The following is a 23087-nucleotide window of genomic DNA, read 5'->3' as shown; positions in this document are numbered from 1 at the left end:
GCCATAATACAGGGGCCCAGTGAGAGACTAATACATAATTGGCCTCCTAAAAGAGAAGGTTGTTCAACTGGAACCCTGATAAGAGACCACCCCTGATTTGGAGAGCTAATCTATAAATTGTCTACACATTCTGATTCACGATTCTAAGCCTTGTCTATAACAAATAGTGTTTATTAAAAGCATCAATATGCGGGGCTATCATAGAGTCTAGCAAAGAGTAGGCGTCATCAGCATATAAGCAGACATAGTTTCTACAAGTTAAACTTTTAATCGTTCCATCAGTTATTGTTTGAATTCCTAAAATACAAACTAAGAATAATGAAGAAAACATTATTAATATATAGTTCCTGTCCTCAAAATGCTTAAAATCTGCTTAGGGTGAGACGATATCCAAACAAACAAAAAGTAGCTCGCAATGGATAATAATGCAAGTGAGAGGCTAAGGCAATACAAGATTCATTGCCATGAATGATGGAGAAACCTCCCTTACAAAATCAAAAGGGGAATAATGTAAGGGAATTAGTGTGGTTGGCATCAACTTCTTGGAAGACAGATACCCTGTACTCTTTTTTAAAGGGAGGATAGAATTTATTTAAGCATGACCACGCAGAGAAGGGATTCCCATTGCAAGAAACAATTCGAGCAAATGCTCAGAGGCAGAAAACCATGGGGTGCTTGGAACAAAGCAATTCACTGAGTAAATCTGGTAGAAATGAGCATGATAAATGTCTGAATTCTAGGGTGCTTAGGCATCCAACAAATTGTTATAGTTTGAATTATTGATTACCTCCAACCTAACTTTGCAACCTGGCTATACAGATGCACAGAAAAGGCAATGGCACCCCACTCAAATACTCTTGCCTGGAAAATCCCATGGACAGAGGAGCCTGGTAGGCTGCAGTCCATGGGGTCGCTAAGAGTCGGACATGACTGAGTGACTTCACTTTCAACGTTCACTTTCATGCGTTGAAGAAGGAAATGGCAACCCACTCCAGGGTTCTTGCCTGGAGAATCCCAGGGATGGGGGAGCCTCCTGGGCTGCTCTCTATGGAGTCACACAGAGTTGGACACGACTGAAGCGACTTAGCAGCAGCAGTACATATGCAAAGGACATGAGTGAGTATAAGTGGCTTGTGATCCCCAAATTCAGCACTCAAAGCAAAACCTATATGACTTTAAAATCTGTAGTTTCCTTTTACTCAAAAGAATCTGGGAAGAAGCTGATTAAGTAATTAAGAGTAATCTGGGACTTAGTACAATCATTTAACAAGTATTTACTGAGCACTTACTATGACTTTGTCATTTTTCCTGATGTTGATGACATAGATATGAACAAAGCAAACTGAACTCTCAGTTCCCAGTTCCATAGAGTTTATACATTAGCATACTTGATGGTGGGTTTCACTGATAGCTCAGCAATAAAGAATCTGCCTACCAATGCAGGAGTCAGGGGTTCAATCCCTGGGTCAGGAAGATTCCCCTGGAGAAGGAAATGGCTACCCATTCCAGTATTCTTGCCTGGGAAATCCCAAGGCTACAGTCCTGGGGGTCACAAAGAGTTTGTGATGGTTATGGTAATGGTGGGAGAAGGGATATTATATGTAAATAGGCTTCTCTTCCACTATAGATATCTTTTCATTGGGTTCAGTTCCTCAAATTTCTTAACATGATTGCGATTAAAGGCAACTCTGAAGTCTTGCTCCTATTTGGTGGTCTCAATTTTATCAATCATGAATTAAATTAACTGAGCACTTAATACATTCTAAGAACATTTTTACAGTGTTTACATGTCTTATTTCATTTAATTCTTATAATCCCTGAGAACTATCATTATCCTTATTTTACAGATAAAAATAACTGAACTTCAGGTAGGTTAAGATAATTTTTTATACACAAAATTTCTGGAAATATATGGGGGAAGATAGAAGTAAACAGTTATCTTGGAATCCCCAACACCCACACTTTAAAATCATTCTGCTATGCTCTTTTCCTAAAGAGCTCTTATATTTGCCCTCAAGGAATTTCACAATGAAAAGAGCAGAATTCTTGAATCCTGGCAGCAGGATTTACTAGAACAACAGTAAATGAACGGTCAGGAGGCCTAAGCCATATATTAGGTCTACTGCTGCCACATGTGGAACATAGAAACTGGTCATTTCCTTTCTCTACCTTAGTTTTCTTATCTGTGAAATGGGTCTAATATCCACCATTCATATTTCAGATATCATAGATCCACAAGTGTATATGAGTATGTTTGTGGCAGCAAAATGAAAGGAGGGAAATAATGAGATGATGAACATAAAATTATTTAGAAAATAAAAGGTATCATGCAGATATAACTTATTATCATCAGTATCATTACTTTCTAAAACTAGATCCCTTTCTCTAGATAAGAAGGACATCTGGTGCAACAAACTTCCTAGATGTTTTCTTATCAAAGAGGCAGCTTTTGTACAACATAAGCAATTTGAGATGGAAGAAAAATTAATGTAATGATCATATTGTTCTTTTTGTGTGAGTAGACAGATTAAACTGCTCTAATCATATTCTTCTTTAAAAAAGTTAAAAGATAAGCCCAAGCCAACATGATATGAATGTTTATCAAACTCAACATCTTTATACTAACAAGAAAACACAGAATATAAATAATGCTGTCTAGAAGTTTTCCTTTCCTTTCCTCCTGTAGAAAGTTCTCCTTCTAGAAATAGGTGGCAAATTAACACAATTTCTAAGGAGTTAGATTGAGGTGATTGTTCAGCCAATTCTCACAACACTGGCTTTGGCCAGTGTTTATTAGTTTTACCCTAGTAGTTTGTATTCAGCCTTGTAAGACCTCACACTCTATCCATTCCAACTATTTGCAACTCTACAAAGGATTCCATGCTTTTGTCATTCTCTCTACCAGGCATGCCTTCCTCACTGGGGGCTCCTTAGCAAAACTCCATTAGCTATCAAGATTCAACTCCTAGGTGACTTCAATCACAGTGAAAACTTTCTTGACAACTCCACACAAAACTGGCCAGTGTTCTGTTTTGTCTTGTCACTACAGTGCCCTGCATAGTTGTCCATTTCTGGTCCTGTAATATTTCAAACCACTTATTTGCTTCCACGCCTGTGTCCTTTCCAAAACTGGAAACTTCTTGAGAGCAAAGACTGTTTCCATTGATCTTAGTTTCCCAGACTAAGATCACAGTCTGGGAAATCATAATGCATAAATCATAATTGTTCTTCAAAATTTTGGGTAGATAAATGAATAAACGGTGAAACATGAGTCACATTCTGATATCTCTATGTGTGTCTGTTAATCCTTGATTTTAACATCTTGATTGTAACATTAAAAACATACTATCTCAAAAAATTGTGTTTATTGTACTATGTCATAATGTCCAAATAATGAAACTATCATTCTAGAATAAAAGATTGTGACATCAGGGGCTTTTTCTGTGCAGAAAAGCATAAGCAAGAGCTTTTGCTATTCTTTGAATTTTAACCGCCTGAAAGTTTTAGGTCACTGTAACACCAATCATGTCAAATCATGGCAACAGGAGAAGTGACACGCTATAAAAGAAACTTTATCATAACCACGGAAATAACTTATTCTGGGCACAATGGAAATAGAAGCAAATACTTTTAAAATGCAATATAAAACAAAAATTAAAAATAAAAATATCTTGGAAGACTTTACTGCACCAACTTGGTAAAATACAGAACCCAAGTGAATTGCAAACTCTTTTGTAAAACTTGCTATCTCAGAAGGAAAAGATAACTCTAATATAAAATTATAAAGTACATAAGAAAGCACAAGATCTAATTATTGACAGGCATAAGTATATTTAAAGTTGAAGATAAACTACTAAAGCACGGTTAAATATGTTGTATGTGGAACGTATGTCATCTGAGTTTCCATTGAAGGTGTTATACCGAAGTACATATTTGCAAAACTACTAAGAATTTATCATCCAAAGTTATCTGAATTAAGATATTTTTGGTAAAACTCTTTTCATTCTTTTGCTTATGAACTTAAATGAGAAAAAATTGAAACTAAGCCCACAAAGAACACTGACAGTAGTTAATAGCAAAAAAAAAAAAAAAGGATTTCCCAAAATTCATATTAAAGGAACTTTGGACTCAGGTTTCCTTGCACTTCTGAAATACAACATCAAATATCAAAACAATCATCTCTTCATGTAACTTTTTATGGAGATATATCTGAGAACATGTTTCTTCTTCAGAAAAGTTGAGGAGGAAAAACATTTACAGTTCACTGGGTTGAGGAAACAACGCATGCCATACCAATAACTTTGAACAGGAGGTGGTGAAGGGGAAATCCAGTTGATATTTGGGCACACTCTCTAGCTGTTTAAACATTTTTTTCTCATACTTTCACCATATCATCATAGGCATGGGAAAAACTGACTGTTGAACTTAATCTTAACAGTAGTAGAAAGTTAATTCTATAGAACTCTGCAAAATGGTCCACAGAATGTTTCCAGATTGTAGTTGTAAAAGAATTGGTCATCAAAACACAAATACTACCTGTTTGAAATTCAAATAGAAAACAAAAAGGCTTACAAAAGAGTGAGCAGCAGGGAGTTCTTTAATAAAACTTGTAAACACAGAAAATGAAACTTTAGTACCCAGACACATTCAAATACTCCTGCAGTAAAATAAAAGGGGAAATATTTTACGTTGACTCTTTTTTTTGAGATTTCTATTTTAGGTCTTAAGTCTTCATTGCCTTTATAAATATATATATATATGTATGTGTATATATATATATATATTTCTTTTTTCCTGAAAGGCAATCACATTCCTTTTGGCCTTTCTTCAATAAGACACACAAGTTCAAAATGCTAACAGAGGATATAATTCACTTAAATTATGCAACTGGAATTCCACAGCTGGTCTGTCTGGCTGGCTCAGTGCTCAGTGAACACAGCGTCAGAAACCCTCTCCAGTAATAACAAAGTCCTTCCAGACAAGGGGCAAATCTCCCAAACTTAAGCTTAACTTTGGCTGCTCATTAGCTTCAGTAAGTGAATGTCAACAGGGTGACAACGTCAGGGCAGCGATGTGCCCACACAGCCTAAGCCAGCAGCCCACTCAGCGCTGAGATTTTGTACAATCAATATCAGCAACTTCCAGTGATAATAATTTGTTTATATGAACGGAATGGTCAGGTATCCCACAGATCACATCCTAATGTCATTACAGCCACTGAATTTAATCCCCGGCGCTTAAACAATTAAGCTGCATGAAACCAGGCAGCTCACAGCACTTTTTAAAAGGAAGACTTTAAATCCTAATCTAAAAGCACGCTCTAGGGCTTTTTACCTTCTGATTTCTTGGTTCTGGCCTACTTCAATAATATTCATCTTTTCCTCCCCCCACTGCACCCCCCCAAGTGTGAGCGTGAACCTGAATTGCAAACAGTTAAACCTGAAGGTCACTTCCCAGCAGCGTTCCAACATGCTCCCCCGGCGAGGCTGCACGGCCACAATAAAACAAAGCCCTTGCAACCACCTGTAATAATCTGCCTGTTCAGCCAGCAATCCGAAAAGTCCTGAAGCTACACAAGGTAGACATTTTCTGCAGCTGATTTCACATTTATATTTGTGCCCAGCTGCCGGCTCGGCGCCTCTTACCTTCACGTTAGTCCGGAGTGCACAGTAGCATGCAAAGAACATCGCAGTAAATAAGGAGCATATGGACCGGTGTTCAGCTTCTCAGCACAGCGCAAGCCCCACACACACGATCCTGGGCATGTGCCTCTAAGGAGCATCCGTTCCCTCTGTCAGTTTGAAAATGCATTGATCTCTGTTTTCTCTGACTACAGAACGACATGTCTTGAAGGCACAGAGTGAGGGCTCGAAATCTCTTCATTGGCTATATATAGCATTGTGCCCAGTAATTTCAATTAGCTGAGAATTCAGCATCTGAAAGTTAAGACTTCAGTTGCTTTTCCTTCTAGCATTTTAAATCACTGGGTTTAAAAAAAAAAAAAAAAAAACGGGAGGGGGGAATGAGCTCAGCCAGGAAGGAGGAGGTGGGGGGGAAAGGTGAAGAATTGAAATTTAACCAATGAGTTACTTATATTTCTGGAGAGCCCTGGTGCTATCCTATTAGATACTTTACAAGGGGATTGCATCAAGCAGACTGTGAACGAAGAGGAAACCCTTTTCCCTTTGGAGGTTTAATGTGAGCTCTGCACTATATTCTAGACTCTTCTGATGCAGCGCCCTGTTTGGCAAATACTACCAATCACTGCAAACGTACCTCATCCTGCTTCCCTGTGTGGAATAGGACCGACACCAAAGGATCCCTGTCTTCTAAAGTCCCCTAAAATGTAAGCTGGGTCCCCTTGGGGTGATCTGCAGTTCCACGGCTGAAAAGTACCACCTTTTCTCACTTCCCTGTCCTGTAATATCTGTTACATCTTCCAGGGATATCTAAAGTTGATAAGCTCACTAATAAAACGATGCATCCAATTTTCCCAAACTAACCTTTATTGATAGATGACAATTGATAATAAAAGATGGGATTGGAATGAAGAGAGAAGATTCCAGGGGAAAACAACTACAGACTCAGTAGCTACTGCTGCTGAATATAATATGTTCAGCTGGTTCTGGAAGGGAGAGAGCGAGAGAGAAAAATAAAAGCTTCTGCCCCCACGAATCCATAGGGGGGTAAAAAAAAAAAACCTTAATTCAAAAGCTTCGTCAGATTCTCCTGTCTGTTGTCATTCCTCTCAGACACCGGATGCTGCAAATTAACTCAATTTTTACTGAGTCAAAAGGGCAAAGTACAATTTAAGGTTCTAAACTCTTATTTCCAGCCTTCCGAAGCCCTAATGCTCAGCTAGAATTCTAAAGCTATCTGGCTAAATGCAAGCAGAAATGAACAGTTCTCACTGCAGCAAAAATAGTAGGAGAAAAAGAGTGGTTTGTCTTTGCCACAACGTTCTCCATCAGCTTACAGCAACAGGGAAGATCAGCATAACTCACTGGAAAAAGCTGCAGTGACTTTTAGGATTTTTCTTTAATGTGTTTTGCATAAGCCACCTCCCCTCTGGAGCCTGCAGCGGTGCTGAGGCAGTCAGAGCACTGGGCATTTCTCCTGAGCAGCTTCAGAAGGGAGCAAGGTATTTAAGGCAGAGAAATTAAAAGAAAAAGAAAAGCAGGGTTTTCTATTTCTCTCTTAATGACAAGCATTCAGAAAAGTGTCGTCAGTTCTGACTAAACAGCTATTTTGGGCTGTCATTGTTTGTGCCTTTTTTTAGGAAGGAAAAAGGCAATCTTGTCTTAAGCTAGAGATTATTTAGCATCATAAGAGAAGGCATCCACTTAATTTGATTTCCAGTTCCGTCTGTCATATGAGTCTAGGTAATTACAAATTTTAAAGCACTTGCAACACAACCAGTGATTTCCAGGACACTAAAAAATTGACAAGGATGCCCAACTCATCATTTCACAACTTGTATTAATGGCTTTAAATACAGAACCAAGCATTTGAGTTGAATAACACTTTCCTCTCCTGAGGTCATAGCAGGTCACATTTCCTGCAGCTATTCCCAATAAATGAATCCAAACATAGAAACTCAAGGCCATGGAAAACATAGGAGAATTTTAAAATGACTTTCTGGGGATTCAGAGGATTTTTAAAAACCAAATTTTCAGTCTGTGAATAAGTACTGTTCATTTTTTTTCATTAGGAATAGTGGGAAAAAGCAACTCTGTGTCTTTTTTATTATTATCTTAATACATCCTAAGGTATTCAGATGGCCTAAGAGAGACAGAGCAAAAAAGTTGAAAATGTTCTAAATCTCAGACAGTTCACAGGCAAGGGTTAAATAAAAATGAAGTTACAAGTGAAAAAGCACATGAAGGTTTCCTTGACAAGTTAATCAGTGAGGACTTCAGATCTGACGTGAGCTACAGTGGTAATATTTACATATTTCAAAGAAAGGCTCTTACACTTATAGACCGGCTTAAAACTTCCACAAATACTTATCCATCCCAAAGCATTCCCATACAGACATGTGCTCTACCTGTAGATTTATTGCCTTATTTTCTTGAGTATACTAGGAGAGCTGACTTATTATTGCCAATTCAGACATGCAGGAAATGAGGCATTAACTACAATGACAATGCTCCACCTAAAAGCATTCCCTATTTGTAGTCAGAGCCTTCAACAGGAGTAATATTTGCTACTGTAAAAGGAAATTATAACTGGTTACATGTTTTTAGAAACAACATAGTAAATCTAGGCTGTAGTACTCACAAGCAAATAGTTGTAAAATACTACTTCCATGTCAGATTCTTTCTTTTACCATTTGTGAAACGAAGATTTATAAAACAGGAATAATATTTAATTCATAGTGTCATGGAGAAGATAAAAAATGAATCCCATCATCAAAATAGTCTAGATGGATTGAGGACTTAAGTATAAAAATTAAAACCATAAATGTATTAGAAGAAAACATAGATTTGGTTTGGGTTTAGACTTTGTAGCATATTGACTGGAGAATCCTGAAGCCATATAAGAAAAGATAAACAAATATTGAGTATATAAATATATAAAACTTCTGTTTGGCTAAAGTAAATGTAATGATAAATGACAAACTGGGGAAATATTTGTAACACATTCAATGGAATTATTTTTTAAATAAAAAGAATTTTTATAAATCACTAAGAAAAAATATAAAACTAAATGAAAAAAAATAGGTAAAGAACATAAAGTGGCAATTTACAAAAAGACCACAAGACACATTAAAAATTCTCCACCTCATTCATATTTAGGGAAAAGCATACAAATTAGGAAAGGTTTTTAAATTGAACATATATTGAGTACTAATGAGAATGCATTAATCTGAGGAAACTTTTTGGAGGAAATATATCAAATATTTCTAAAAGCACATTACTATCACCTCACACCAGACAGAATGGCCATAACCAAAAAAATCCACAGACAACAAGAGCTGGAGAGGGTGTGGAGGAAATGGAAGCCTCCTAAACTGCTGGTGGGATGTAAATGGATACAGCCACTATGGAAGACAGTATGGAGAGTCCCTTAAAAACTAGGAATAAAGCTACCATATGACCCAGCAATCCCACTTCCAGGTATATACCCTGAGGAAACCAAAACCAAAAAGACACACATACCCCAAAGTTCATTGCAGCATGATTTACAACAGCCAAGACATGGAAGCAACCTAGATGTCCACAGACAGATGAATAAATACCGAAGCTGTGGGACATACATACAATAAGATACTACTCAGCCATGAAAAGGAACGCACTTGAGCCAGTTCTAAAGAGGTGGATGAACCTAGAGCCGATTATACAGAATGAAGTAAGTCAGGAAGAGAAACACAAATATTGTATATTAACACACAAATACGGAATCTAGAGGCATGGTACTGATGAACCTATTCACAGAGCAGCAGTGGAGACGCAGGCATAGAGTTTCCTCGGGGAGAAGGAGAGGGTGAGACGAACGGAGAGAGCAGCAAGGAAGCACATACAACAAGGTATATAAATGGATGGCCAACATGTGTACACACACACACACACACACACACATTATAAACATTCATTAGTGCGAGACTTAGTTGCAAGGTTTATCTTTATCACAGAATGCTATGCAATTATTAGAAAATATAAGGTACATGTACATATTTTTATACTGGAAGATGCCTAAGTTATAATGTTAAGTGTACAAATAAGGTTGCCAAAGAGAATGTGTGCTATGAGCCTATATCTGTGTGTATATTCATATACAGTTGTGGTAGGTGTGTAGGGGTGTGTGTGTGTGTGTGTGTGTGTGTGTGTGTGTGTGTGTAAAATTTTGACAATGATCATCGGAGATTGAGACTTGGCTTACATGAGCAGTATGATATTACCTTTCATTTTTTCAATTTATATCCCTCTGTATACTACAGACATCTCATCCACAATGAGATGAATATTCTCTCTCAATAAATGAGGGAAATAAAGACAAAAACAGGAAACATTAGGACATGAAATGGGATTTGTCTATTCTTGTATTCATTAAGCAGAGGTCACAGGACAATAATGATGTGAGAGATGGGAATCTACCAATTTCTGAGTTGATCTGAGTTCCAGAATGCCCCGTGTGGTGCAGACATCTCCCTGGAATGCATGTATTTCTAATGCATGTAATATATTTGTCTTAAAGCATGGCCAACTACTTTATTTGGTTCTTAAAATGACTATCAAGTAAATTTGACATGAGGCAAACTTTACTTTATGCAGGCAAATTTTACTTTATGTACTGAGTTCAGAAACTGCCTTCTTTATATATTCAGTTTGTATCTCTCTCTCTTTCTTTTTTTTTGGTTTGCAATGAACATTGCTATAGACCGAATATATTCTTCCAAAATCCATATGTTGAAACCTAAACTCCAATATACTGATATTTGGAGGTGAGACTTCTGAGAGTTGATTAGGTTTTCATGAACGGGATTAGTATCTTTACAAAAGCAACCCCATAAAACATCATTGTCCCTTCCCCTACAGGATACAGAGTATATCTGTGAGGATACAGGGAAAAGGCCATCTATGAGCCAGGAAGCTGACATTCACCAGACACCAAACTGGACTTATAGACTCTAGAATTGTGAGAAATACATTTTTTGTTGTTCATAAGCCACCCAGTCTACAGCATTCTGCTACTGCAGGGCAAATGGACTAAGATAAGCATGTAATACTTTTTAGAATATAACCTAGTTTTATAATTTTTAAAAAAACTATTAAAGAAATATACAGGTATAATTTATTAACATATAACAGCAACAATGTCTATTGATACAGAAAAAATTATATCTCTGAACATTTTCCTTATCTACAAAATAAGAAGATTCAACTACCTAGTACCTTCAGACAGAGTAAAATTGGTACTTTTGCTTGCTTTTTGTTTTTTTTTTTTATTTAGCCAAGATAGATATGTATGTTTAAATGTTAAGAATCCACTAAGTTGTACTCCAAACCAATTAAATCGGAATCTCTGGGGGTAGAACTAAGGCATCAATATTTTATAAAGCTCCTCAGGTGATTACAGTGTGCAGCTAAGCCTGAGAATACTGATTCTGTAAAGGGACAGAGAGTAAATATTGTAGGCTTGCAAGCCGTATAAGCATGGTCACAACTATTCAACTTTGACACTGTAGTGAGAAAACAGTGATAGATCTTACATAATGTGTCTCAATAAAACTTTATTAACCTTAATGTTTAAATTCCATATGGGCTTCCCTCATAGCTCAGTTGGTAAAGAATTTGCCTGTGATGCAAGAGACCCCGGTTCGATCCTTGTGTTGGGAAGATCCCCTGGAGACAGGAAAGGCTACCCACTCCAGTATTCTGGCCTGGAGAATTCCATGGAATAAGTCCATGGGGTTACAAAGAGTCACACACAACTGAGCAACTTTCACTTCACTTAAATTTCATATAATGTTCTCATGTCACAAAATATTATTCTTCTTCTGATTATTTTCAATCACTTAAAAAGGTAAAAACATTTCTTAGCCTGTGGTTTGCCAATCTCTGTTCTAGAGTTTTAGGCATGCATGTTCAGTCACTTAGCCGTGTTCTACCCTTTGCAACCCTATGGACTGCAGCCCAACAGGCTCCACTGTCCAGGGCATTTTTCAGGCGAGAATACTAGAATGGGTTGCCATTTTCTTCTCCAGGGGATCTTCCTGACTCAGCGGTCGAATCCACATCTCTCACATTTTCCTGCATTGGCAGAAGAATTCTTTACCACTGAGCTACCTGGTAAGCCCTGTAGAGTCTTGGGCAGTGGTTCTTAAAGTGTGGTTTTGGGGATAGCATCAGTCTAAGCTGGGAATTTGTTAGCACTTTAAATTCTCACATCATACATCAGATCTATCAAATCAGAAATGAGGAATATGGCTCAGGAATCTGTGTCAACAAGCCTTCCAGGTGATTTTCATATAAGCTCAGGTTTGAGAGCCATTATTCTGAAAAGAGGAAGAGAGGAAAATGGATACCTAAGGCTCACAGGAAAATAGGAAGGGGTAGACTCCAATGTATAGGTAGAGGAAGCAGCCTTAGAGGGGAGAGACTATAGATAATAAAGAGAAAATGACTATAGGTGCAAGTGAGATAATTCTGGAGTGGAGGCTCAAGACTCCAAGATGAATGCCAGTTGAGTAAGAAGTCCCTACAACACCTCAGAACTCAGAATTCTATCCCCTTTAGAAACTAAAGAGTAAAAACAAACAAACAAAAAACCCTCACAATTAAGATCCTTTCTGCCACTTACTAGCTGTGTGACCTTGGGCTAGTTACATAACCTCTCTCTGCCAGAGTATTCCCCTGGAAAGTAAAGATAACAAGCCTACTTCACAGGGATGCTAGAAGGACTAAAATAAATAAGGTATTCAAACTGCTTAGTGTAGTACCTGGTATATAATAATTTATCAGTGGTAGATTTTAGTGTAAAGAAGACAAATGATAGAGTTAAGGAGCAAAGAAAAAAAAAAGATGTTAATATTTCTCTTGACTAATCTCTGCCTAGAAAATTCACTGCAGGGGTTTGTAAACCTAGGATTTTCCTGGGACTTCCAATTGGCCCAAAAGGGGATTCTCAGGAAGTTTGCTTATCTCATTACAACTTTGAATTGATTTTGTATCATTGGACTTTCTTTCTTGAAGTTTTTCTGAGAAAATAATAACTGATTTACAAATTACAAAGCACTTTAAACTTCTTAGGATTTTCCATACAAGTGTCCATAAAGGCAGAGGAGAATTCATTTATTATCCTTGGAGGTATATGAACAAAATAGAATGTCTCTAATATTGCAGTTATCTTAAAAATCTATATAGATGTTAAATTCAACAGTATCTTTGTATTTATTATAAAGTAATATTTTGTATTAGTTATTGACCAGTAGATTTAATAAGCCAAGAAGGCTGTGCAATGTTTATCCCATGACTATGACAACCCTTTGACATACATGCTACTGTATATGCTTAGGGGTACGCTTTTGCCTCACTTCAGAAAGTAGAAATAAATTCCATTTGATTCTTGATTCTGACTTAAGCCCTGAAGATACTGGCATTACTTCTTGCATCCAGTGAGAAAAAATAGCAGTGATTAAATGAATTGTTTAGATTTAAACAGAAGCTAGAGGTAGAACTCCAATACTAGGTCTTCCAATTCCAAAGGCCAGAGCAAATTTCTCAAGATCACAGTGCCTGCATAGTGAGTCTTAATTATTTCAAAAATAACACTCCATTTATATACAAATACCTTAATGTCTCAATTAATATCTTGATAGAAAATAAGCAATATAACCTATATTTACAGAGGTTTTAAATATTCAACATAATGCAATATAAAAAAGAAATAAGTAAAAGAATGGAAATGTTTAAACAATATATTTCAATGGAAATGCTCAGGGAAAACTCCATCAACAGTATAGTCAAATGGTCATGAACTCGCACCCACACATTTAGACAAACATGGATATACTGAATTGGTTCCTCAAACATCTGAAGCAACATTGCTATTAGTGACATAATATTCTGGACTGTTGAAAACTCTTGGTAAACTTCTTAGCAAAACAACATCAATGATAGTTGATCGGTTGCTTCTGTATCATGGATATTGTGAATAATGCTGCAATGAACATGGGAGCACAGACATCTATTCAAAATATTGATTTCATTTCTTTTGAATATACACCCAGAAGTGAAATTGCTGGTTCACACAACAGATGCATTTTTAATATTTTAAGGAGCCTCCATACTGTTTTCCACAATAGCTGCACCAATTCACAGTCTCATCAACAGTGTATAAAGCTTCGCTTTTCTCCACATTCTCACCAAAAATGGTTATCTTTTGACTTTTTGATAATAACTGCCATAACAGATATGAGGTAGTTATTTCAATGAGGTTTTGACTTGCATTTCCCTAATGATCAGTGAAGTAGGATATTTGTTTCATATACCTGTTGGCCATTTGTAAGTCTTCTTTGGAAAAAAGTCTATTTTAGGCCCCTTGCTCATTTCATTGGATTATTTATCTTTTTATTGAGTAATATGAGTTTTTTCATGTATTTGGGATACTAGCCTCTTATCAGACGTAGTTTGCAAATGTTTTCTCGGCTTTCTAGGGTTGCCTTTTGTTTTGCTGACTTTCCCTTTGTTGTGCAAGAGCTCTTTAGCTTGATGCAGTCCATGTGTCTATTTTCGCTTTTGTTGCATGTGCTTTTAGTGCCATATCCAAAACATCATCGCTGAGATCAGAGTCAAGGACTTCTTCCATGATATTTTCCTGTAGGAGTTTTATATATTAGGGCTTATATTCAAATATTTAACCTATATTGATTTGATTTTTATATATGGTATAATATAAAGGTTTATCTTATTCTTTTGCATGTGGATATATAGTTTTCCAACATCATTTATTGAATAGACTCCACTGCGTTTTACTCTCTTCTTAAAAATTAGTTGGGCATATATGTGAGGGATTTACTTCTGGTCTTTCTATCATGTTCCATTGGTCTCTTTGTCTGTTTCTAGGTTTCTGCAGTATGTGAACTGAGAACATCCAGATGTACAAGATGGGTTGCAAAGAGGCAGATGAATCAGAAATAAAATTGCCAACATTCGTTGGATCATGGATAAAGCAAGAGAGTTTCAGAAAAACATCTACTTCTGCTTCATTGACTATGCTAAAGCCTTTAACTGTGTGAATTATAACACACTGCGGAAAACTTTTAAGGCGATGGGAGTACCTGGCCACCTTACCTGTCCCCTGAGAAACCTACATGCTGATGAAGAAGCAAAGTTGTTAGAACTGGACATGGAACAATAGACTGGTTCAAAACTGGAAAAACAGCATGACAAGGCTGTCTACTGTCACCCTGCTTATTTAATTTATATGCAGAATACATCATGTGAAATGATGGGCTGGATGAATCACAAGCTGGAATCAAGACTGCCAGGAGAAATATCAACAACGTCGTTGCAACCCGATGATCTGTAGCCCGCCAAACTGCTCTCTCCATAGAATTCTCCAGGCAATAATACTGGAGTGAGTTGTCATTTTCTTCTCCAGGGGATTTTCCCAACCCAAGGATCAAACCCAAGGTCTCATGAATTACAGGCATATCTTTCCATTTATTTTTGCCTTATTCTATTTCTTTCATTTAAGTTTTATAGTTTTCAGTGTAGAGATCAGTCACTCCTTGATTAAATTTATCCCTGAGCATTTTATTGTGTTTGATGCTATTGTAAACAGGATTGATTTTGAAATTTTTTCAGGTATTTTTTTTAATAGTGTAGAAAAATGCTACTGATTTCTCTATGTTGATTTTGTATCCTGCAACTTTACTGGATTCATTAATTAGACCTAACAGTTTTTGGTGTGGTCTTTAAGTTTTTCTATATAGATCATTTTATCTGCAAAGAGAGGAAATTTTACCACTTCCTTTCTGATTTGAATATATTTTCTTTTTCTTACCCAATTGCTTGGGCTAAGACTTCCAGTACTATGTTGATTAGAAGTAGCAAGAGTAGGAAACCTTGTCTTGTACCTAATTTTAGAGGAGATGCTTTTCAGCTTTCCACCACTGAGTATGTTACTTGTAGGCTTGTCCTATATGGCTTTTATTATGTTGAGTCACATTCCCTCTATTTCTAATTAGTTGAGAGTTTTGTCATGATTAGATATTGGATTTTGTCAATTTCTTTTTATGTATACATTAACATGATCATAAGGTTTTCTTTTCATTCTATTAGTGTGATGAATCGCATTTATTGATTTGTGTATGCTGAGACATCCTTGTGCCCTGAGGATAAGTCCAATTTGATCATGGTATATAACATTTTAATGTGCTATATTTTGTGAGATTCTTACATCTATGTTCATTAAGGATATTGGCCTATAATTTTCTTTTCTTATAGTGTTCTTGTCTGGCTTTGATGTCAGGGTAATACTGGCCTTGTAAAATCAGTTTGGAGCCTTCTTCAATTTTTGGAAAAGTTGAGATGAATTGCTATTAATTTTTCTTTAAACATTTAATATTATTCACCAGTGATGCTGTTACTACTGAACTTTATCTGTTGGGAGATTTCTGATTACTGTTTCAATTTCCTTGACTTGTTATTAGTTTGTTCAGATTTTCTATTTCTTTATGATTCATCACAGTAGGTTGCATTTTATTTCTATTTCCCCCTTTAGATCTTAACATTTACTTTAACATTTACTTTATATGTTTACATGGCCCAAGGTTAGGTGCATATATATTGACAGTTATTATTTCCTCTTGATGAATTCATCCCCTTGTCATTATAAAATAATGTTGTTTGTCTTTTATTATAGTTTTTGACTTAAAGTCTATCTTGTGTGATATAGTCGAGTTATTCTTGCTGTTCTGTGTTTCAACTTTCATGGAATATTTTATTCCATATCTTCACTTTGAGCCTATGTGAATAAAACTAATCTAAGTCTCTTGTAGGCAGCAGGTTGGGTCTCTTTTCTGTTTGTCTATTCAATCACCTTATGTCTTTTGAGTCAAAAAATTTAATTTATTTATCCTTAAAGTAACCATTTATCCTTAAATTAATTGCTGATAGATAAGGCCTTACTATTGCCATTTTGTTAATTGTTTTCTGGTTGTTCTGTAAATCTTTTATTCCTTTCTTGCTGTCTTCCTTTGTGATTTGATGAAGTGGTATGGTTCCTTTCTCTTTCTCTTTTGTGTATCTAGTATAGATTTTTATTTTGGTTACCAGGCTATTTTTTGTTTCCTGTGCGGTGTGGCTTGCAGGATCTTAGGTCCTCAATAAAGAAATGAACATGGGCCCCAACAGTGAAAATGCTGAGTTCTAACCAGTGGACTACCATGGAATTCCTATAACAGGCTATTTTAAGCTGATAGTAATTTATTTTTTACTTAATACAAAAACTTTACCTGTTTGTCTCATCACACAGTTTGTTTTTGAATATCACAATTTACATATTTTTATATTGGGTATCCATTTACAAATTATTGTAGCTATAGATATTTCAAAACTTTATCTTTTAACTTTTATTCTTGAGCTAAAAGTGATTTATACATCCCTATGACAGCATTAGAATCTTCTGACCTAGACTATATCTGCCTTCTGCTAGTGAATTTACTTTCATATATTTTAATATCACTAATTAACATCTTTTTATTTCAGATTAAATAATCCTTTAGCATTTTTTGTAAGGCAAGTCTAATGGTGATGAACTCCCTCAACTTTTGTTTGTCTGAGAAAGTATCTGAAGAATAGCTTTGCTGGCTAAAATATTCTTGGCTGGCTATTTTTTCTGTCAGGACATTGATTTTATCATCCCATCCTCTCCTAGCATGAAGTGTCCACTGAAAAATCTTCTAAGTTTATGGAGCTTTTATTAGCTGAGTCCCTTTTATTAGCTGAACCTCTTAGCTTGTGCTGCTTTCAAACATTTTTCTGTCTTTAATTTTTGACAGTTGGATTATATGTGTTTTGGTAAAGACTTCTTTCAGTTGAACCTTTTGGAGACCTTTGAACTTCATACATCTATCGAATGCCCTATTGTTCCCCAGATTGGGAAGTCTTCCTCCATTAGTTCTTTAAATAAGTTTTCTGTCACTTTCTTTCTCTTTGCCTGCTATTCTTATAATGTGTATGTTGGTTCTCTTTATAGTATCCTATAAGTTGATGGCTACCCTCAACCTCTTTTTTCCTCCTGTTACAAAGGGTGTGTGACTTTCTCGACATGAGGTCCCTGCCTCCAAGTGCAAGCTGTATCCTAACCCTCCTACTCTTTCAGAAGCACCAGCAAATAATCTTCTCAGTTAAGTTCTACACCCTTCTGCTTTCTCATGAAAATTTAAATACATTTAAACATCTCTGGCTGTCTCTGGGGTCACACAGAGTCGGACACAACTGATGTGACTTAGCAGTAGCAGCAGCAAGCATCTCCCATATTTAACAAATTAAAAGAAAAACTTCTTCCACTATTCATAACTCCCTATCAAGCTACTGTCTTGTCTCGTTCCTTTGCAAACAGTCTATTTAGGAAAGCCAGCCCCTCACTTTCTGTCCATTTCCTTGTTTTCCACAGCAGCTTTGACTCTCTAATACATGGGTTTATGCTCTCACCACTCCATGAAAACAGACACCATAACCAATACGGCAGTCACCCAGTATCACTTCTCTAACTCACCCTACCAGACTTCTTGCCCGATTCCCAACAGCTGAGCTCTCTCCCCTCTTGAAACACCCTGACCTCTTGGCTTACGTCCTCACTTTGTCTTCTCACTTCAAATTTTCAGTCTCTTTACTGGCTCTTCCCTTTCGCATTATACTTTTATATGCCTGATTCAGATCTAGGTCCTCTTGATTTTTCTAGGTTTGCTTTTTCATCTCCACGGCATTTATTACCACTCCTATAACAATGGCTCCAAATATTTTTCTAATGCACATCTCTTCTCTGAGCTCCAGGTCTACTTATCCAACTGATTGTTGAGTAGTTGAATGTTACTGATACTTTGAACTCACTATGGTCACAACTGAACTTTGAATTTCTGCTTAGAACTCCATCCTCTTTCAGTTTTTCTGTTTTACTATTGAATAATACTTTCATCCACCCAGTTTCATAACTCAGAAATCCAGCAGTCTTCCCTGATAATTTCTTTTCTATCCTTTCAACAGCCAACCAATTTTTAAATACTACTAATTCTCTTAAATACTTCTAGAAGCTATATTGCTTTCTTCATCTCTATAGTAATAATCTAAATTCTTATACAGGTTACTTCAGGAGCCTCTTAAATGTTTCCCTCACATATATTCTTAGCCTCTCTAATCCACTTTTGGTGCAGAACCCTGAAAGTGAACTTTTTCTAAACATAAATCTGAATCACACCACTCTATTTTACATAAGCTTTGCTGGCTTCCCAGGGCTGTTCAAATACAGTTCCAAATAATTAACTTCATGGTCCTATATGGTATGAACATTATCTGATTTAGAACCAGTTTTCACTTCATACTCCATGTTCCAGCCACAATGTTCCAACTCATTTCAATTCCTAGAAAATGGCATACCTCTCTCACAGCTCCTTTTCCATATGTTTAGAATAACAAATCTCAACCAGGGATGATTTTTGCCTCTACCCCATTTGGTTATTATAATGGGGGGCATTATTGCTATCTAATAGGTAGATGTAAGCAATGCTGCTAAACGCCCCACAATGCTGAGACTGAAAAATCCTGGTGTGGAAGGCTTTCCCTTCTACTTGTATTCACATGAACCAATGTTTAGCTAAAACAAAAACATCCTTACTTATTCTCTCCGCTTAGATGGCCTATAGTCAGAGCAACCCTTTCCTAACTTTTATCCACTTGCTATATATGCTTACCCCATTTTCTTTACTTTTGTGGTCTTATAATAATTTAGAACTAGCTCTTTACTCAGTTAAAGTTTGCTTTCCTTGTCAGGTTTTAATTTCTATGAAGCCAGGAACCATGTTCAACACAGCATCCTCGTCACCTAGCTAGACACTTCCAATAATTACTAAAGAAGAAAACAAGCGGGTCAATAAAGCTTTTGTATAAGGACTGTTCGGCTTAGAACCCTACATAAGAGTTCCTGGCATTACTTCCATTAATTAGACATGTCCCTGAACAGTTCCCTTTATCTTTAACTTGGCCTCATTTTAAAATGTGTAAAATAGTGATAGTAATTCTGACTATAAAGATTTTTAAGAGGATTAAGTATTTTTATAAATTGCACACTTCTAGACATTATAGGTTAGACTAGAAATTAGTAGAAGTCCATGGGAGCAAATGTGAGAGATAAATGGAATTACCAGCTCATGGAATTTAGCTGTAGATCGGTAGGCAGATTGGCTTCACTAGGATAGGTTAGATACAGGAATTTTGTTTAATCAGTGAAGAGACTTGACAATTACTTGGTAGAACAATAGAGACAAAACAGCAACAGAAAACAAAAGTGAGGCTAGAATACTACAAAAATATCAATATTATTATGGTATACTAGAAATATAAGACTAGTTTCAAAATATAGTGAAAGATTGATAATAGATCAATCTCTTTAGTGTCTTGGATTCTTAGAAACTGAAAAACTGAGAGGTAGCAGGGGCCTTGGAAAGTACTTGATAGAATCCCTTCCTTTTATAGATGAGAAAACTCTGCCTCAACAGGAAATTAGTTGCTCAAAGTCATAAAATAGCTATAATCCAGTCTCCAGAGTGTCAATTCTGTGCTCAGTTCCAAGAAAAGGTAGCACCAAATAGCCTATGTTTCTCCTCATAACTACATGAAGCATCATCACTATTTTACATCAACAGTTACAGAGGCTCAGAAAAATTAAGTACCCTATACAAAACTATAAATCAAAAGCTTATCTAACTCAGCAACTCATAATCTTTTTATAAACAGTGATAATGCCTTATTCTGCTATTGTCTCTGCAGTATCTAATACAAGGTTCCTAGATAGCCAACAAAGATCAGTCAAATATCAACCATTATTTATTATTATTGATAAATAATATAGACAGATTTTATTGATATAGAACACTCAGAACTACAGCAGAGAAAATAATTAAAGTCAAAAATTACCATTTTATTGCATTCCAGTACCAAATACGGCTCACAAAATCAAGAGTTTTTCCTTGATTATTGATCACTAGCTGCCACGAATAAATTAAACTGTTTAGACTTAGAAAATTTTATACTTCACAGCAAAGATACAAATTCAGCCAACAGACACCTATGGACAACATTTCATCTTGTAAAGACATAAAGATTTACTTAAACTACTAATTAATTTGACTCTTAAACTAGAATACGATCAGAATTAAATGTGTTAAGTTTTCTTCCCCTGGCAAAATGCACATGGGAGAGTTACCTCATTCTCAAAACCACCAACCATCCTTTCTAATTTGGGCCAGGGGTGTTTAAGTGTGAGTAGACTAAGTAGAAATAAGAGGAACAAGGTTACTAGGGACAGTATTTCATTTTCTGGAAGAAAATCTGGCTAATGAGCAGTTTATCTAAAGTCAAGCCCTTTGTATATGTGCATTTTTGCATCACTAAAAGTAACCCCCCAAATAAAATTAAACATATTCAAGATTATTGTGTTGCATGAAAGGTTTGTAGAAAAACAGGCTAAAATTTCCCTTAAGTGTTCAAAGGGAGATAAGTTAGAATGACTCATAAGATATAAAATAATATAGTTATCTACAAGTGATACAAATTTAATAAATAATTATTAAAAACACAAAATTACATTAGAAGTGATCTTAGACAATTTTGATAAAGTGTCCTTAAAACTCTTCAAAGATATGAAAATAAGTAAGCAATTCAATATGAGACTGGATATACAACCGGAAAATGGCCAGACCAAATATGGCAACAGATCTTTCACATACAACCTCTGCATCAACTGGCCCAAAATAGCCAGGACTTTGTTAATGACCAAAAGCTTCCCTGAATTTTGCCCCTGCTTCCAACTTGGATCAGTAAAAGTCTAAGATTCACTGTAATCACATAGAATAGCCTGCATCTCTAGCTTCCCCATGCCAACAATCAACAATTGGAGCAGATCTGAACTCATACTTTTTCCTAATATCAAAAAATCCTTTGGAGTTTCTGCTAAATAAACCCAAATGATAGTGACTTATTGTTTTACTATACAGAAAGCTCTAAATAAATAGCTTCTGCTTATTCTCATTTGGCCAGCCTTGTTTATGGCCATACCATCCTAAACACACCAGTCTCATTTGGGCCACCTTTATTTTCACAAATATTTGCAGAAAGTGGAGATTAGTTTTATGTAATATGACCACCTGTTTCAACTTACCAGGGTTACTATGGTTCTGTCCTCCTTGTCCCAGTGTAATGAATAGCACCTCTTTTCATCCTAGGGGCTTTCCAGGTGGCACAGTGTAAAGAATTTGCCTCCAAGCAGGAGACACAAGAGATGTGGGTTAGATCCCTGGGTCAAGAAGATCCCCTGGAGTAGGAAACAGCAACCCACTCCAGTATTCTTGCCTGGAAAATTCCATGGACAGAGGAGCCTGGTGAGCTACAGTCCAGGGGGTCGCAAATGTCGGACATGACTGAGCACGCATGCACAATTTTTATTCTAAAAAAAAATCCTGATTTGAATAAATTATCTGGGTACCTTGGATCTAAGCAAACTGTTCACTAGACAAAGGTGTTAACAAGCAAATGGTGTTGGGTAACTTGACCTAGAACAATGGCAGGTGACAATGAAAAAGCAGAGAGGCCATTAGAAAATTTAGTCTGTTCTAAAATCAACTCTCAAGTTCAAGGGAAAGGAGTTTCCTCTCTACTGCATCCAGTTTTCTTTGATGAGATTTCCAGCTTTAGTAAAAGTGAGACAGGATTTTAAGAGGTGTCCTCTTTTCCCCTCGAGGCATTCCTGCCACCACTGCAGGATGATGCAAGTGTTGCTATGGCAAACACTTCTCCCACGCTGCTGGAAGACCTTCCCATTGCAGACTAACTTCTGTTCTGTTCTGTTTACATTTTCCCCCCACCCCTCTCTCTCTCTCTGCTGCATAGTAAGTCACTCTGAGTTGAGATTTCAGAATATAACTTTCTCTCCAGTGTCTTTTCTTTGAAAGCAATTTGCTACCTGCCTGCTTTCCTGTAATCGAATGCATTATGTCCAGAGATGAACCCTGATGCAGAAAAAATGTGGCAGACAGGAGACAAGACCAAAGAAAGCAAGGGCTGCAGTCAGTCAATTGAAAGTGAGATTTTTTCCAATTTGTTGGTCTCAAATGTTCTGTTTTCCAATGAAAAGAGAAACTTTTGTAAACTACCTGCCTAGCTTATATAAGGGCCTGCCAGGTGGCGCTGGTGGTAAAGAATCTCCCTGCCAAGGCAGGAGATGTGGGTTCAATCTCTGGGTTGGGGAGCTCCTCTGGAGAAGGGCATGGCAACCCACTCCAGTATTCTTGCCTAGAGAATCCCATGGACAGGGGAGCCTGGCGGGCTACAGTCTATGGGGTCACAAAGAGTAAGACATGACTG

General features: G+C 36.6%; 1 protein-coding gene across 23 annotated transcripts in view; it reads right to left on the bottom strand.

The window, feature by feature from the left end:
• DLG2 (discs large MAGUK scaffold protein 2) overlaps positions 1–23087 on the bottom strand; it is a 2369976-nt gene that overhangs the window by 1654216 nt on the left and 692673 nt on the right. For 2 of the 23 annotated variants that reach the window (XM_060403927.1, XM_060403931.1), the window contains exon 1: positions 5646–5991. The exons of the other annotated variants lie outside the window; for them this stretch is intronic. In XM_060403927.1, the coding sequence (XP_060259910.1) occupies positions 5646–5687 (42 nt within the window). In that variant the 5' untranslated portion in view covers positions 5688–5991. Of the gene's footprint in view, positions 1–5645; positions 5992–23087 lie in introns of those variants that run through there. 23 annotated transcript variants of the gene reach the window in all.

Source organism: Ovis aries, chromosome 21, assembly GCF_016772045.2.
Source record: "Ovis aries strain OAR_USU_Benz2616 breed Rambouillet chromosome 21, ARS-UI_Ramb_v3.0, whole genome shotgun sequence".
Lineage (NCBI taxonomy): Eukaryota > Metazoa > Chordata > Mammalia > Artiodactyla > Bovidae > Ovis > Ovis aries.
This window is presented reverse-complemented; position numbering and strand designations above follow the sequence as displayed.